Here is an 18,160-nt window from a genome sequence, read left to right on the forward strand (position 1 = left end):
ATGAATAGCACTCAGCCCCACATTGCAGTAGGGCTTTGTTATTATAATACAACCAAAGATATGTGGAATTCTCTTCGGCAGACGTACTCTCAAGATAAAAACATCAGCAAAATTTACAGGTTCACCAAGAATTGTTACAAATGCAGCAAGGTGACATGGAATTGACGAAATATTTTACAAAGTTGAAGTTTACTTATGAAAAGAAGAATTCCTTAAAACCGCCCTGTAAGCATTGTCTCAAATCTCACATGAAGCAAATGATTGTGGTTAAATTTTTTGCTGGACTATCTTGTGATTATTCTGCATCCAAGGCTCAAATACTTATAGGTTCAGATTTTCCTGATCTTGATGAGGCCTTCAATAGACTAAACAGATTGGTTGTTACTCTTCCTCCATCCTCGAACAACTCATAGCCTTCTGCCCTTGCCTCATTTGGAGGAGGAAGAAGTGGACTATACTCTTTCCGTGGTAGAGGAAGAGGCCGAGGCCCTGGAGGACATAGAAGACTTCAGTGCACATACTGTGGTCGTCTTGGTCACTTATAGGATAGGTGCTGGAACAAAATGGGTAAACCTAACTCATCCACTTCTTCGACTATGACATCTTCATCTAGTTCTACTCCAAACACACAGTCTATGAGTATAGCTCCTAAGTCGAATCCCTTGCTGCTTTTGTAGATGCTACATCTCTTAATTTAAGTCCAGCTGAAATTGATTTAATTATGGAGCATAGATTAAATGCTACTCCTTCTACCTCATCGGCATCTACAGTTGTCTGCAGGTAAAACTACTTCTAAAGGTTGTTGGATAATTGATTCTGGAGCCTCTAAACACTTTTGTGGAGATACTAGTATTTCAAACCTGCAGAAATTTGATTCACCTCAACATGTTCGATTGGCGGATGGAAGACTATCGCCAGTAGAAGGACATAGAGATGATTATCTTTCTCCATCTTTGCATGTTCATGATGTGCTATATACTCCTGAATTCCCGAAGAATTTGTTATCTGTAAGCAAACTAGAGATGAATTGCAGAGTTATTTTTGACTCGGGTACTTGTGTATTTCAGGACCTATCGACTGAGAGGAAGATTGGTGGAGGCCATTAGATAGATGAAATATACATCTTGGATACATCCAATAAGGAGGCGTCACTCTTAGTTGATTCTTCTTCAAGTGCCTTCCAGTGGCATCTCAGATTATGTCATCCATCATTTCCTAAACTTCGGCTGCTATGTCCTCAGATTTCTTCCACAACGTCTATTGAGTGTGAAGCTTGTCAACTGGGCAAGCATAGTCATACTTCCTTTCCATCGAGTCAAAGTCAGTCTAGTCAAAGTCTATTTGATTTAGTTCATGTTGATGTTTGGGGGCCTAGTCGGGTTCCAAGTCGGTTGTCGTCTCGTTATTATCTTTCTATTGTTGATGATTTTTGTCGTGTCACTTGGATGTTTTTTATGAAAGACAGAACTGAAGCACCTTCTATCTTGAAATCTTTCATATTGGAAATAAAAACTCAATTTAATTCTTGTGTCAAGGTTGTTTGCACTGACAATGCTCTCGAGTTCAAATCTTTCCATTTACTTAAATTTTATAAATCCCATGGTATTGTGCCAAATTTTACCTGCCCTCACACATCTCAGCAAAATGGTGTAGTTGAAAGAAAACATCGCCATCTATTGGATGTAGCCTGCACAATCATGATTTATTCTCATATGCCTTCCAAATTGTGGGGAGATGCAATTTTGACCACATGTTACCTAATAAATAGAATGTCATCATCTTCCATAGACAACAAAATTCCAATACGAATTCTCTACCCAAATAGAGCTTTATTTTCTTTACCCCCACGTATATTTCGGTGCACATGTTTTGTACATAAACTTGGTCTCAATTGAGATAAACTAGCTGCTCAAGCAAGTAAATGTGTGTTTGTGGGATACTCTAAAAATCAAAAGGGGTATCGATGCCTAGATACTATATCTAATCGAGAGTTTGTCAGTGTTGATGTAACCTTTCTCGAGTCGTCTCCATTCTTTCTTGCAAGTCCTTCATATCCAAAGTTTGAGATGCCCTCTTCTGTTCCACTTCCAATTCCTCCAATTCCACTTGAGTCTCTTCCTTTTTCATCATTATCCACATGTTCCATTTCACGGTTTAAAGATCATCCTCTCACATATTCAAGAAGGAATCCATCATCTAATGACCCTGCACCATCTTGCTCTCGGGAGGTAAGTAGTTTTGAATTACATAACATGCCTAAGTGTTCCCTTGATGCTCCTGTTCCTGATGAACTACCTATTGCAGTACGTAAAGGGATTAGAAAGTGCACAATTCATCCTCTTTTTAAGTTTGTTAGTACAGCTCATGCGGGAGATCATATGTGCAAACTTATTGATGTCTTGTCAGTACATCTATTCCTATTTCACATGAACAAGTTATGTTGGACTCTAAGTGGTACCAGGCTATGAAAGAGGAGATGGATTCTCTAATATCTCGTCACACTTGGGATCTCGTTGAACCTCCTTCTGGGGCAGATATTGTTGGCTCGAAATGGGTTTTCACTATCAAGTACAACTCAGATGGTACAGTTGAGCGCTACAAGGCACGGTTGGTAGCAAAAGGGTACAAACAGACATATGGTGTTGACTTCTTTGAAACTTTTTCTACTGTGGCACGTTTGGGCACTATACGACTCATTATATCTGTTGTAATTCATTATGGTTGGAACATGTACCAACTCGATGTTAAAAAAACTTTTCTGTATGGAGATTTAACTGAAGTGGTTTATATGCAGCAACCACCTAGCTTTGAGAAACAAGGGGAGTGTACCAAGGTTTGTTTGTTAAAGAAGGCTATATATGGTTTGAAACAGAATCCTAGAGCATGGTTTCAGAAGTTGTGTGACGTTGTGTCTAAGTTTGAGTTTCAAAGATAGCCTTTAGATCATTCATTGTTCATAAAAAGGACTTCAAGAGGTATAGTTGTTATGGTGATATATGTGGATGATATTATTTTAACTGGTGACAATGAACAAAAAATACAAGACACAAAGAAGTATTTACAACAGCATTTTGTTACTAAAGATCTTGGCTCTCTACGTTACTTCTTGGGGATAGAAGTGGCAAGAAGTAAAGAAGGTCTAGTCCTTTCTCAAAGAAAATATGTTCTTGATTTGCTACACGAAACAGGTATGGTTGGAACTAAACCAGCATCTATTCCTATAAATTCTCGCACTCATTTATATGATGACAAATCTGAACCTGTTGATAGCAAATCATATCGGTCTCTCATTGAAAAGCTACTATATGTAACAATTACTAGACCCGATATATCATTTGTTGTGGGAAAACTAAGCCAATTTATGGATAAGCCAACAAAAGCCCATTGGGATGCAGCTATGTTATTATTGAAATTTCTAAAAGGCTCCCCTGGAAAAGGTTTATTATTTAAAAGAAGCACCTCACTTCAAATAGAATCTTATTCTGATGCAGATTATGCAGGCTCAATTGATGACAAAAAGTCCACTACGGGATTCTGTATCTTTATTGGTGACAACTTAGCCTCTTGGAGAAGTAAAAAACAAGTTGTTGTTGCTCGATCGAGTGCAGAGTCAGAATATTGAGCCATGGCCCAAACAGCCACTGAAATCACGTGGGTAAGAGGCATGCTAGAAGGTCTTGGAATTCAGGTAGAATTGCCTATAAAAATGCAATGTGATAATAAAGCTGCTACTTATATAGCAAATAATCTGGTCTTCCACGAACGGACCAAGCATATTGAAGTTGATTGTCATTACATTAGAGACTTGGTCCAAGCAGGGATTATTTCTACTGAGTATGTTGTTTCCGAAGACCAACCTGCAGATATATTTACCAAAGCTCTTCCGATATCCAATTTCATGAAGTGCTATGCTCCAGCTTGAGGGGGAGTGTTGAGGAAACATGCTTGGCTTTGGTATTAAAGTTTTATGTATTTTGGAATTTGATATTAGGTAGCTTTCTGAATTTTTAAAATTTTGTTGGACTCTTTATGTAAAGGGTTAAACATAACCCTAATCCTTATTTAGTCTAATGGAAAAGGAGCAGCCATAAAACAGATGACTGCTACCTATTCTCTCCTCCTTCCTCACGTTCTTCTCTTCTCCGTCTTTTCTACCTCTCTACGTAACACGCGACATGTATGGCGGCATTCAAGGCAAATCCTTGCCTAGGGCCAAATATGGAGTGTGTGTTGTGTTTTCAAGTGTGTGTTTTTCGGGTTCGTTGGATCCTATGATTGCGTTTTATTTGACTGATGTGTGATATTGCTCATTGGATTGTGGTTGCATGTGTGAGATTGAATTGACTGATTATGAAATTGATTGATTGTTCTTAAATTATTATGTGATGGCATATGCATGTTAGAAATTATAATTGCAGGATAGATTAGGCAGGATATCGAGTTGAGTATACCTTCAACCCCAATTGTGCATTAGTGAGCATCCTAACATGATATTTGCATAGAACAACTACGAGCCAATCACAGATCGAGACTACTCTCCATGGTTTGGCTAAGTTTTTGTATGATGTGATTGTTATGTTTGACTAATGTAAATGCTATGAGATTTCTGTTTGCTTTGTTGTTGGGTAATGATTCAATTGAATGAAGTTGAAGGGTAGAAGTACCCATAAAGTATGGTGGCTAGCTAAGAGTATTGACTGAACGTTGAACCCTCTTATAGAGGTGTTTTGAGGTATGGGTGCACTCATAAAGTGAACTAACCTCATGTGCTAGCCGGTCTTATTGTGAATATGTCTTCATAATGATAAATTAAGAAAGAATAATTGATGGCAGGTCAGTGGGTTATGGCAATAGGCTTGGGATATGTCCTGCCCTTGCCACTGGTCTCGCCTGCTCGGAACGCATGCGGTGCAAGGCCCAGGATATCATTGTGTGATGTGCTAGGAGCGTTGGGCTCCCACCTTTCCAACCTGGGTGTCTTAAGGAAAGTTGAGCAACTGATACAAGATGAAAGCATAACCAAATCTTGTAATTGGATCAAGTTAGATTTTTAATACATTGTAAGTGGACCCAGATCCGCAATTCATCCTTTTTTCTATATAAAGGGACGTTGGCTCATTTTGTAGGAGGTCAAAAAAGTTGAAAGAAATGAAGTGTTTTGTTAGTTTTCTTCTGTTCTTCATGTTCCTTGATCATTTGCTTGAGTTTTAGTTAGTTTAAGCATAGTTTTAGCTTAGTTTTGAATGCAGTTGGATTAAGATCCGTTAATCTTGATCCTTCTTGCACTAATTGGTATCAGAGCGAGGTTTTAAGAGGATCAAAATTCTGTTGTTAATGGAAGAACTAGTACAACAGATCTTAGATCTCATCGATCAAAGGATCAATGAGTTTAGGGACGAGTTTCGTTCAATTTTGCAGAAAGAACAGAGTTTCCACATGCTTCCTACTGTGAACGACAGTCACGCCATCTTCACATCGGAAGTGGAAGGAAGCGAGCAGTCACAGCATCCATTTGAGAGAGGCGTCAGGGTTTTGGGGGAAATCTGGAATGCATCAATGGAAGGAGTTCCTGCCGGAGGTCCGTAGCCGATGCGTAGCAAATCTGACGCGAAGGCTCCCCGCCAAAGCTCCTCTGTTTCCATTTGGAGGAGGTGGAGAACCAGCCGCGCCCTCCTCCCATCATCAGGCAGAAGTTTGTCCAGTGAAGGAAGCATCGACGGCGACAGCTCTTCTCATCACGATGGGTGGACTAGGTGAAGCGCGGCGGAGATCGCCGTTTCAGTCGCTGGCCGATGGTGGTTTAGGGAATACCGCCAGCGTTTTTGCAACCTGGGAGCGAAAACAGGAGTTGCCTCCATCCGACCAGCCGCCGCCCGTCACTCTGCCTCCCGCCGAAGTACAAGATCCGAGGGGGTTGTCTCCCGACTGTAGGTCGCCCGTGGTGAGCGGAGCACCACTGTGGGTGAAAGAAATGAAGTGTTTTGTTAGTTTTCTTCTGTTCTTCTTGTTCCTTGATCGTTTGCTTAAGTTTTAGTTAGTTTAAGCATAGTTTTAGCTTAGTTTTGAATGTAGTTGAATTAAAATCCGTTAATCTTGGTCCTTCTTGCATTAGAAGCTCTCCTTGAAATTCACACATTCATAGATGATTGTTCTGTTGTTGCAGCGTGGGGGTTGTCTCCCGACTGTAGGTCGTCCGTGGTGTGCATACGTCCATGTTTTGCACCCACAGGTGCTTTCAATTCACTGAATCGAATATAAATGAAATTAATGTAAATGAAACGAATGTAAATGAAGTGAATGTGCTTAAACTGAATATGATATGTGGATTGTGGCTATTGAGAGGTTCCTACATATTGTGGAATAAGTGATATGGACAGCAGTCTGGTCATTGCAATGAAGTAGAGATCTTGAAACATTAACATGAAGAAAAATTTGTCTATGTCTGCTAATATAGCTTGTTGAATATTGGAGGAAGAAGGGGACGAGAGAGGGAGAGAGAGGAAAACACTTTCTTGCTTATTCACGTGACCCTAATCTCATATTAAAAGAGATTAGGGTTGGCAACATAACAATTACAAAATCAGTCCACTAAATATAACAAAATATTTAAAGAACTACTATTCAACTTTCTAATATTGCAGAAACACTCTTTAACACTCCCCCTCAAGCTGGAGCATAGATATCAATCATGTTCAGCTTGTTACAACCTCTCAGGAAATCGCCTATAGGAAGAGCCTTGGTGAACATATCAGTTGCCTGATCTTCAGAGGAGACATGAATAGTGCTAATAATTCCTTCCTGAACTAAATCACGAACATAGTGGCAATCCACTTCAATATGTTTTGTCCTTTCATGAAAAACAGGATTGTTAGCAATATAGGTAGCTGCCTTGTTGTCACAATACATCTTTATTGGGAGATTCACTGAAACACCCAACTCTAAAAGTAATGATCTGACTCATGACATTTCAGCCGCAGTTTGAGCCATAGCCCTATATTCCGACTCAGCACTAGATCGAGCCACTACATTCTGCTTCTTGCTCCTCCAAGAAATAAAATTACCTCCCACAAAGACACAAAAACGTGTGGTAGACTTCCTGTCATCTACAGATCCTGCATAATCAGCATCACTATACACTTCGATGTCAACACCTTCTCCCTTTTTAAACCATAACCCCTTTCCCGGGGCTGATTTCAAGTATCTGACAATCATTAGAGCAGCATCCCAATGAACCTTTCGAGGCTTTTCCATGAATTGACTTAGCTTATTCACAGCAAAGCTAATGTCGGGGCGAGTGACCGTCAAATACAGCAGTTTCCCTATAAGAGATCTGTAAGATCTAGAGTCAAAAGGCTCTGATTCATCATCATGTATATGAATTCGGGGATTCATGGGAAGTGTGGCAGGTTTATCTCCCAATAAACCTGTTTCCTGCAGAAGTTCAAGAGCATATTTTCGTTGAGACACTACAACTCCTTTACTATTACGAGCCACCTCAATACCAAGAAAATAACGGAGTTGTCCAAGGTCTTTTGTGACAAAGTGTTGTAAAAACTCCTTTGTCTGAGCTATTTCTTGATTACTTTCTCCAGTGAGAACAATATCATTCACATATACAATCAATATCACTATACCAGATGTGCCTCGCTTGATAAACAATGAGTGATCAAGCTGGGATCGTTAAAATCCACACTTAGATAAAACCTCAGTTAGCTTATGGAACCATGCATGAGGACTCTGTTTAAGTCCATAAATAGCCTTCTTTAATTTGCATACCTTGAAACACTCCCCTTGTCGCTCAAAACCAGGTGGTTGCTGCATATAAACGGTTTCAGACAGGTCTCCATACAGAAAAGCATTTTTCACATCCAGCTGAAATAGAGGCCACTCTTGCTGGACAGCAAGAGATATAATCAGTCGAATAGTGCCCAACCGAGCCACGGGCGAAAAAGTCTCAAAGAAGTCAACGCCATAAGTCTGTGTATATCCTTTAGCAACAAGACGTGTCTTGAACCGTTCAACTGAACCATCAGAATGATACTTGATGGTGAACACCCATTTGGAGCCAACCACATCACAGTGCATCGGTGGATCCACCAAATCCCAAGTCTCCTGAGAGATAAGAGCATCCATTTCCTCCTGCATGGCTTGCCGCCACCTTGAATCTAACAAGGCTTGATGGTGAGAAGACGGGATGATGTGGTTAGACAAAACTCGATCAAACTGCACCAAACTTGTACTCAAATGGTCAGTAGAGACAGAATTAGAAATCGGATGTAGTGTACACTGTCGCTTGCCCTTGCGAATAGCAATGGGAGATCATCTGCAGTGTGATCATCATTTAAACCTGAGTCAGTCTTATCAGTGGAGCTTACCTCTTGAGAAGACGCTGGTGGGCGGTTGAGAGAGGGACCCAAACGACGAGTGTAAACTAATGGAGGATCAAGGAAACGTTCACATGACATAGATTGAGATGGAGGGATCGACTCAAGTGACACTGGTGGAATAGGAAGAGGAACCGGTATAGGCATCTCAGACGGAGGACTCGAAGGAGAAAAATAAGGACGAGACTCAAAGAATGTAACATCCGCACTGATAATCTCTTTCTTGGTCTGGGGATCAAAGCACTTACATCCTTTTTTATTTGCAGAGTATCCAATAAATACACATTTGATGGCTTGGGCAGCAAGTTTGTTTTTGTCTGGGCCTAAGATGTGTGCAAAGCAAGTGCATCCAAATACTTTGGGAGGTATATGAAATAATGGTCGATTTGGATATAAAAGTTGAATGGGAATACGTTCTTGGACGGCTGACGAGGGTAATCTGTTAATGAGGTAACATGCAGTAAGAATAGCATCCCCCCAAAAGTATGCAGGCATGTGAGAATGCAACATGAGTGTGCGGGCCACATTTAGGAGTTGTCGATGTTTGCGTTCGGCAACACCATTTTGTTGGGATGTGTGTGGACAAGTACATTGAGGCTGAATTCCATGATTGGCATAAAACTGAAGTAGAACGGAAGATTTGAATTCAAGAGCATTATCATTGTGAATATTTTTGACAATGAAACCAAACTGAGTTTTTATTTCCTTGACAAATTTAGGAAGAATACATGACTTCGGATCTTTCCCGTAACAAGAATACCCAACTGACTCGAGTAAAATCATCAACTAAAACAAGATAATACCGAAAACGCGAGTAGAAAGGAACCCTCAGACACATTACCATCAGCCATAGTAAAATTCCAACCAGAATTGTACTCACAATATGTATGTATAAGGTGCAGTAGTTAACTTCAATCAAGGCACGACAACATAGAAGAATCTGGAACACACTTATGGCTCTAATTATCAATTCAGAAATTCACTAAAACAGGCAGCAACATAGGCACTAACTCAGGCAGCAACTCAACAAAATAATTTCAGCCGATGGCTGCAACACAAGCAGGAACTTTATGATTAGCATCAGTCCACAACTAATGAGACCTCAACTTATAGATTTCATATCCACGATCTGTAGATCATTCTGCTCCTCACATTAAATTATATCCACAAGCAGTAGATTGACTCTGCCCCACACGGTCAACATAAAAATCTGATTACAACAACAATAACCTCCACGAGATCCACTTAAGGATCAGGTTGAACACAAACACAAAACAAATTGGCGGACTGTTTTCAGACGTGGATAGCAGGCAGCACTTTCAGATGTCGATAATAGGTAGCAAACAAGCACAAGTTTGACAGTAGAGAAAACCTGTCTCACTTCAACGATGCAGAGAGAAAACAGAAATCTGCCTACTCCATACAATTTCAAACTTGTCTCACTTCAACGATGCAGGAAAAAGATTGAACCTGCCCACACGACATACCTTTGCCTGTGAGAATCCACCAGGCACCGCACGGCTAAACAAATCAGACTGCCCTAGCAGATCCGACATTCTTTGGCCTGAACATCTTCCACGGCTGCACTTGAGTTAACGTGGAGGATATTTTCTTCACCCACAGAAGGCCATCGGCCTTAAAATTGTCAAAGTATGTCAATCTCTTATATAGATATTACCTTATTTTAAGGAGCTGTTACAAGATATTTATTATCAACAAAACCGTTCCTTGATTTTTGCTGTAACTGTTTCCATAATCTATCGTGTTGATTTTTGCCATGATCTTTTCCAAACGATCCTTACCATGATGTTGGCATCCATATCATATGTGTGCCGTTAACCATCATTCTTTTCATCTTCCCTCAAATTGGACGGCTTTTCACAAAGTCCAAATTTGCCATGGAGATTTTGTGGGGGCAGATCATGCTCTGGCAGCAATTCAGAAATCTCAAGCTTGATTCTTGAATATTTTGTTCACAGGATCGAGTCCTCGCTTTGGTGAAGAAGGCAGCGATCTCTTTGGTCGTCTGCAAGCCATCATTGGGTGTTGATCTTCTTCTTCAAGCATCCTGCTCTGATACCATGTTGAATATTGGAGGAAGAAGGGGACGAGAGAGAGAGAGAGGGAGAGAGAGAGAGAGAGAGAGAGAGAGAGGAAAACACTTTCTTGCTTATTCACGTGACCCTAATCTCATATTAAAAGAGATTAGGGTTGGCAACATAACAATTACAAAATCAGTCCACTAAATATAAGAAAATATTTAAAGAACTACTATTCAACTTTCTAATATTGCAGAAACACTCTTTAACATAGCTCAATATCAAATATCAACCAAGCATATTCAGCTATTCATTATTTTTTTTTTTTTTGAAAGAAAGGTTCTCCAAAAGAAATCTAAAAGCCAATAAGTTGAGATCAATTAGTACAACTCAGTCAAAGATATTGGTGACACATTCAAAATATCATGATAATATCATCAAAAGAATAAAAATGAAAAATCGGAATTTATCACCATATTTTGTAAATATTGTCCGTCTCTCTCACGAAAATATTGTGATTGACTTTTTCCTGATATTAAAAAAAACACAATTTTCATAACATTTTAAAGGTTCTTATTTCTTCTAAAAGTTCGGTAATTATTTTAAACTTTCAGTAATTTTTTTGCAATTAAATTGTAGAAAACTCATAATTTCATTTTTTTTCCTATTAATATTTTGCATACTTTTAAAATTTTTAAGCTCCTGATATTTTCCGAATAAAAATACTTCCCAATTAATACCAAAACCTTCTAGATGAAACCTGGAAAATATATTTCTCACCATGTTACTTATACCAAGTCAAACTCAGCAGTTGCTTGAAGCTTATAAATGACACATAATAGATAGGTTCCCACCATGCAAAAATAATAAAACAATTTAGGAAGCATGAGCCTTCTACTATTTACTTAGAAAAAGATTCAGTAGATTCAGTAGATTTTAAAATTTTAAAGAAAGAAAAAACAAATTGCATAGACTTGAGTTCTTTTAAGGGGAAATATAAGATACAATCACAATAATTGTTTGTTGCAAAATTTTTCCAGTACTACTTTTTTAGAAATAATATCACAATATGTTCAAAATATATTGTTGATTTTTTCTACATTGTTTTATATGCCCAAACTTCTTGCAGAAATGCACCTGTTCTCTCTTTTTTGGTTTTATAACCAGCTAGGTAGCAGCAATTTAAGAACTAAGCTTTTACAGAATCATTTAAAGCAGCTCATAGATATTCTGGAAACACCTAATGCATGAAAACAGTGGAACACTGATGTCAAACCAAACAATAGCTTATTATCTTTGCGAACGAAACAGTAAGCGCAGAAAATACCAAGTCATATGCATCATATCCATCACATTTTGCTGCAATATCCTCAAGCACATCTTCTGAACACAACAAAGCACGCCTGTGGAGCTCATGCTTCAGTATAGCACCACGCTCAGCAGCAGCTGGTGCAGACAACTGCAAGTGAAAATCAAACCGACCTGTCAAGAATAAAGTGGTATGTCACATATTATGCAAATGCCCGTAGAATTTTACACCTCATTCAAAACAAGGCTGCATAACGGATCAGAGAAGTTGCATGCCTGAACTAGTCAAACACTTGGGCAGACTACCAAGGGAACGAGCGGTAGCCATGAAGGCAACTGGTCCAATTCCACAAGAGCTTTTTCTCTTGTCCTGTAGATGATCAACAGGTATAATCTCCATTAACTTCAGGGACTAAAACTCTTTATGAATGTGAGAGTACAGAATTCATGGTTAATAAAACAGTAGAGATTTGAAATTGAAAGGACAAACCAAATCAAGGCCAGCAACAATGCAAAGCCAACAACTGTATTACCCTAAATTCATCAATAATATCTGAAAGAAATTCAGCAACAGCAGTGACAGCATTAGAAGCTGGAGAAGCCTCAGGTTCAGAAGATGATGATAGAACATTATCAAGATCATCAAATATGACAAGAGAAGGAGAGTGATCTAGAGCTTCAGAAATGTAGTTAGCAAGACCCTGCCTTACTGACTGAAGCTTCTCCACAGCAAGTTTTGAGCAGCTCACAAAGACTCTGTCAGCATCAAAATCTTTATTAAAGAAAGTGTAGGAGAACCACAAACCTTGAAGCTAACATAGAGCTTGTAGGAAATTCCACATTTTTCAAAACAAAACTTACACATGCGCTAATATATCTTTGTGGTCTTCAAAATGTTTGGCAACAGCAGAAGCCAATAGTGTTTTCCCAGATCCCTGACAAGGATAAAAATTTTATCTTAAGAAGGCATAAGGACAAAACAATTGAGCCCCACCATTCCAATAGATCCTCAAATGCATCAGTGTATGTATTTATTCACACATATATACACGCATGCACACCCACATTCAGAGGTTGAGCTGAACCCCCAGCAGAACAAGCCAAGAGCTGCACCTGGTGATTGAGTTCCTGAGTTCCTTCAAACCTGAGGTTCTCAAGTCTAACACACCAAATCAAGTGGACAGAGCACTTTGTAGCAAGAAAGAAAATCCATAAGAATTCATTACCCTCCTCTTTTGAAAGTTATTAAAAAAAAAAGCAAAATTCAGTGGATGAAAACAGAGAAAAATAGCGAAAATCAAAGTCTGTCTGGCAGACCTGGAACTGGGGTCAGCATAGGCAAGATACTTGTGTAATATTAGTGCTAACAGTCTACCTCACATGGATAAAAATAAAAAGGGCCCCATATCAACGTTTAAATTCATCAGTGCAAGCATGTTCATGTTCCAGTCATGAGTCAAGGTCAAAGCTGTGTTAGATGTGGTCGACGCAACCTACGCTGATTTTTTTCTCAAAACTTTTAAAACTTTCAAGCAGTTTTTCCATTGTTAAGTGGTGTTTCCCATTTCCTCTTGAAGAGTTACAACTGTGAACGTTTTTACATATACTTTCAGCAATATACTGACTATTTGTTGGCAATTTATATATATATATATATATATAAGAATCCAATCCAATGCTGCCAGATACCGGAAAGTTGTCGGATGGTTAAAATTCAAGAATTCATCATTAAAAAAACCTTAAATCGCCACCAAAGCCATCATAAACCATCGCAACACTACAAACCATTGTTAATACCAATTTAGTGATTATTCTTTAGCGATAAGGACTATAGTCAATGCTGTCAAACACCAAATAGTTGTTGAATGGTTAAAATTTAAAAATTGTTGCTAAAAGGACTATAAATCATCACTAAAGCCATCATAAACCATTGCTACCGCCAATGTCATGATTGTTTTTCAGTAACAAATTTATAAATTTTAGCAATCCAACATCCAGCAATATATAGTATTATCCTATATGTGGTTGTCCCTGCACCCAAGTTTTTTGAAATTGCTCTGCAGCCTAGTCTCCACATGCACACGTACCTTCACCAATGTGATATAGTTGATAATGAAGCTACATAGGATTATTTCCCAATGAAGAAAGAACAATTTACAAAACAGAACATATGATATCAAAAAAAGGACTTTTTTTTTCCAATTAAGAAAAGAACAATTTACAAAATAGAATATGTGGTGATATCAGAAACTCACTGGAGGTCCATAAAGGAGAACATGACCAGGGAACGGTAAATTGTAATAGTTAAACAACTTTCCAGCAAAGGGAGACAGTATCATCATTATCCCTGATAAGAAATAAGCCAACAAAAAATACTTAAGCTAACAAAACCCTTGGGACCTTAATAATATCAAGCACAAAAATGAAGAGCTTTGTACCACAGATTATCAAAGAAAAGCTTACTATTTAAAGCTTCAGATGCAGCTGCCTCCATCCAGTGCAAAGATGAGATTGCTACTCCAGAGCTTACAGCATACCTTTTTTGGTCAACATAGTCAAAAGAAACAGGCTTACCCATGCATAGTTTGCCGCGCAGCAGCTCTAGACCTTCCGACCTATTTTGCCCATCAATGTCCTTTGGTATAGAAAGCTCATAACTGCTCTTCTGGTCACTATCCCCAAAATCAGCTGCCAAAAGAAATAGGATTTCTACAGTTGAATCTTCAGCCTTACTGTTCCCTTCACTAGATTTTAGGGAGGATCGTTGATCTATCCCACAGCCCATATCTAGTTCAAAATGAAATAACGTTTCCTTTCCCAGTAGAACAGAACCTGTATTGCTTTGACAAGTTGAGGATGCCTCCACAATCAGTTGACTAGTAATCCATGTCCATATGAGGTTTTGCTTCACCAAGGGTGCGGTCACATCCTTTTCATTTTGAGGATATATACAAGGGAGAGTAGCCAAAAGTCTCTCATGCAATGACCAATCTATCACTTCGTTGCCAATGGCAAAATCTCTTTTACAACCAAGCCTTCTACTATTTGACTTCAATTGCCTCTCAAACATGTTAGGACTATTGGCTTCAAAAGAGTTCTCATTGTTGGACAACTTGAACCAGCAAGGTGAAAGATTCAGGTTAGGAATATCATTGACAAGAGGCTGGTCATACTTCTTGACATAAAGCCCTGCATACATGGAAGTTCATTATATAATTGACACAACATCAACATGTCTGAAAGATCCTCACAAAGCAAACAATGTCAGTTGTCAGACACCAATCATCGACATTATTGACATGAAAAGCAGATAAATTATTACTTAAGGCAGTAACAAGGACCAATATTTGTGAATTCATACAGGAATCATCCCATAGAAGTAACAGAACTAATGAAACAGTCAGTCAACATGTACTAAAGCAAATATCCAAAATATGCCAGTGGCACGAAGCCGAGGAATAATAGAAAGGAGGAATGAGGCTTCATATGAAAATCAGCAATGAAAAGCTTGAATTTAAATTAGTAATTATGTTATTTGTCAAGTCCAACATTATTTCAAATTCCTTGTCTATCCATGAGTCCTTGTCAGCATATCTTTGTGAACCTACAGCACTGCTCCCCAAGTCCAACTTCTCCAACTCTTTTCATGATTCCATTTTTCTACAAATATTCATGCAGGTGACAGTACAGGTGCTGACACATAGGTGAAGCAATTTCAAAATATTTGGGCACAGTGCATGGCTTTATAGTTTATACCATAAAATTGTCAAACAAATAGCCAGTACACTGATAAAAATTTACAATAAAATCATTCACAGTTAAAAGGATCCAAGAGAAGAGAAAGACCACCAATTTTACCAGATTCAAATATACTAAACAGTTTAAAGGCTTTGGAAGAAAAAGACAAGATTGGATTTGGTCAAAGTTGGCCATATCCAAAATTGGAGAAAAGAATGCATAGGGGCGTTCCATGCATCCTCTAATTACCATGGGATACAGGGAACCAAACCCCCATTCTGTATGGCTGTTCTATTCCACACAAAAATTGTCCTCAAAGTGTCAATATGTGTATGACTCCAAAGGGACAATATGTGCATGACTCCTTTTTAGCAACTTAATGTTTACCTGTAGTGACAATGCATTATAAATAGCATTACACCTGGGCTGCCACAGAAAAACCGTCTATAGAAAGATGTAACTGAAGGCATGACGAATCTGATTCCAGCAATAATATCAAGGAAATATGAAGTTGTATAAGTGGCTCAAGAAACCACACTAATAGGTTGGGGCAGTAGGAGTATAACATCTGCAATAATAGCTAATTACACAGAAACTGAAGTAACAGAGAGGACATATTGACCAATAGAATAAGTTATGATTCATGTGTTAATCATTTCCACAAGGTGAAATACCAAATGTTATGACATTTTTGTTTTACTTATAACAATTACCATACAAAGAACAAAGACGAACATAAAAAGAAGATCAAGTGGGTATTTCTACAACAACGAACTACCAAAATAAGAATCTAATTCTTAAATGTGAAAAAATGAATACATAAAATAGAACTATTGAACCTATTAGGTATTAGCTGTTTAAATTTCCAGAAAAGCACACAACAATTAAATTAATAGTCACAATGCAAGGCATTCCTAAGTATAGTGACATCAATATACATGCAGTACATTCATAAACTAGAAATGAACACAAAAACGGAAACAGTACACTTACAGGAATGCACTTCTGCTTGCAAATAAGAACAAACAGACCAAGGAAGCATGACATGTCCTTTTGCTGCTGAATCAGAAAGAACAAGGCGAACAATCAAATGCCTAGAGGTTTTCTTTCTGGAAGATGAAGAACCGCCATTTGCCTCTTTGTAACTACTCTTTTTCCCTGAGATGTTCCCTCTCTTGTTCTGAATGTTCTTATCCCTCAATACTCTAGACGTTAAAATAACTTTCTCTGAATTACAAAATTCTATAGTTCTGGCAGTTTCTGGATGAATGAAAGCAAGAGAAGTTGGAACCACCCTCAACTTAAATCCATTGACTTCTTGTTGCTTAATCAAATTTTGGTCTAGTTCTTGAACACGCATGAGTGCTCTCCTTGCAAGATGATCTTTCAAGGAACAGGTCACTAGATCTGTCGGTAAAGAGGTGTTCTTTTTACGTGTCTTTGGTGCAACTACAACTTCAGTTCCTGGCACAAGTTGCACTAGAAAATTTCCCCAAACATAATAAGATGGACTGGTAACCAAAGCAGTTCACAATGTAATAATGTACTAAATAGATTGGAAGGAAAAACCAAATAGAGGTTGCAAAAGGAAGAAAAATAGCAACAAATACAAAGCCAACTTATAGCATGAACAGAATTTGCAGACTAAAGTTCAATTTGAAAGTTCTAGAACAGACTCACTTTCAAAGTAAATATATTCTAGAACGTTAATAATAGAAAACATAAGTTTTACCTATAAATTATTTTTTAATTTACTATATTATTCTACATTTTCTCAGGAATAGATATTGCTCAGTTCTCAATATAGCGCCGAGCAATAAGAATAGGGAAAACAAACTAAAGTGTCCATTAATATGAGGATGGGGAATGTTTAAAGATGCATTAATAAAGACCGCTTGGACCTGGAAGAGATTTGTACCATATTAACAACAGTATGTAGAGGCCGTACTTATACGGGATGCAGATATAAAACTTTCATTTAACCAGGGATCATTGTGTCATTTTGTAATCATAAAAGAGTGTAGAAATGAAAGAAGTTAGGGCATGGCTCTCATATTGGAACTGTATCATTGGCATCCCAACTTCTCCTTATGTTCTTCCTGCAACAAGAAATTGTAGTGACTGAATTACAATCTCTGGCATCAGAGGACAGGCTGGACCCAAGATTGTGATTGCTAAGGAATGCCCATGGAGACTCGAATCGTATTTCTAGGCCAAAGAAATTATGTCATCCATCAGGATTTTTCCCCTAAATCTTATTTTTTCTTCTTACAGTTTCCTTCTCCTGAATATTATTTCTTCTTTCCCCAAATTTCCTTTGGTCACTTCTAAAATCTTTTCCCTGATCCTTTTCTCTGATTTAAAAGTTTGCTGTTTTGTTTCTTTCACAACCCTAAAACCCCAGACCTACAGCAGTTTGAGACTGTCCTTCTTACCCAAAGTCTCAATTTTTTTTATTCTCGAAATCTGAATATGAAACATGGGGTTAGGCTATCCTTATTGTCTTGTCCCTTTCAAATGAAATCCATCATCAAAAAACAAATAAACGTGGATGTTCAAGTTTGGCTCTCACGTGATAATAGACATTACTCAGCCCCATTTCTGTTGAAAATCAAATCCTAATATCTCTGATTAGACTGTCTTCTCTTCTCTCCTGTCATGCAATAGTTTATTTTCTCTCCTTTGTCAATC

General features: G+C 38.3%; 1 protein-coding gene across 3 annotated transcripts in view; it reads right to left on the bottom strand.

The window, feature by feature from the left end:
* LOC116267556 (peroxisome biogenesis protein 1) overlaps positions 1-18,160 on the bottom strand; it is a 54,216-nt gene that overhangs the window by 23,759 nt on the left and 12,297 nt on the right. Inside the window, exons 4-11 of one of the 3 annotated variants that reach the window (XM_031649353.1) lie at positions 16,463-16,948; positions 14,564-14,920; positions 14,195-14,419; positions 13,987-14,078; positions 12,593-12,666; positions 12,265-12,487; positions 12,008-12,101; positions 11,751-11,905 (exon numbers count right to left, since the gene is read on the bottom strand). In XM_031649353.1, the coding sequence (XP_031505213.1) occupies positions 11,751-11,905; positions 12,008-12,101; positions 12,265-12,487; positions 12,593-12,666; positions 13,987-14,078; positions 14,195-14,419; positions 14,564-14,920; positions 16,463-16,948 (1,706 nt within the window). Of the gene's footprint in view, positions 1-11,750; positions 11,906-12,007; positions 12,102-12,264; positions 12,488-12,592; positions 12,667-13,986; positions 14,079-14,194; positions 14,921-16,462; positions 16,949-18,160 lie in introns of all 3 variants that reach the window. The other 2 variants (XM_031649352.1, XM_031649355.1) reach the window with 2 other exon arrangements.

This window comes from Nymphaea colorata, chromosome 14 (assembly GCF_008831285.2).
Source record: "Nymphaea colorata isolate Beijing-Zhang1983 chromosome 14, ASM883128v2, whole genome shotgun sequence".
Lineage (NCBI taxonomy): Eukaryota > Viridiplantae > Streptophyta > Magnoliopsida > Nymphaeales > Nymphaeaceae > Nymphaea > Nymphaea colorata.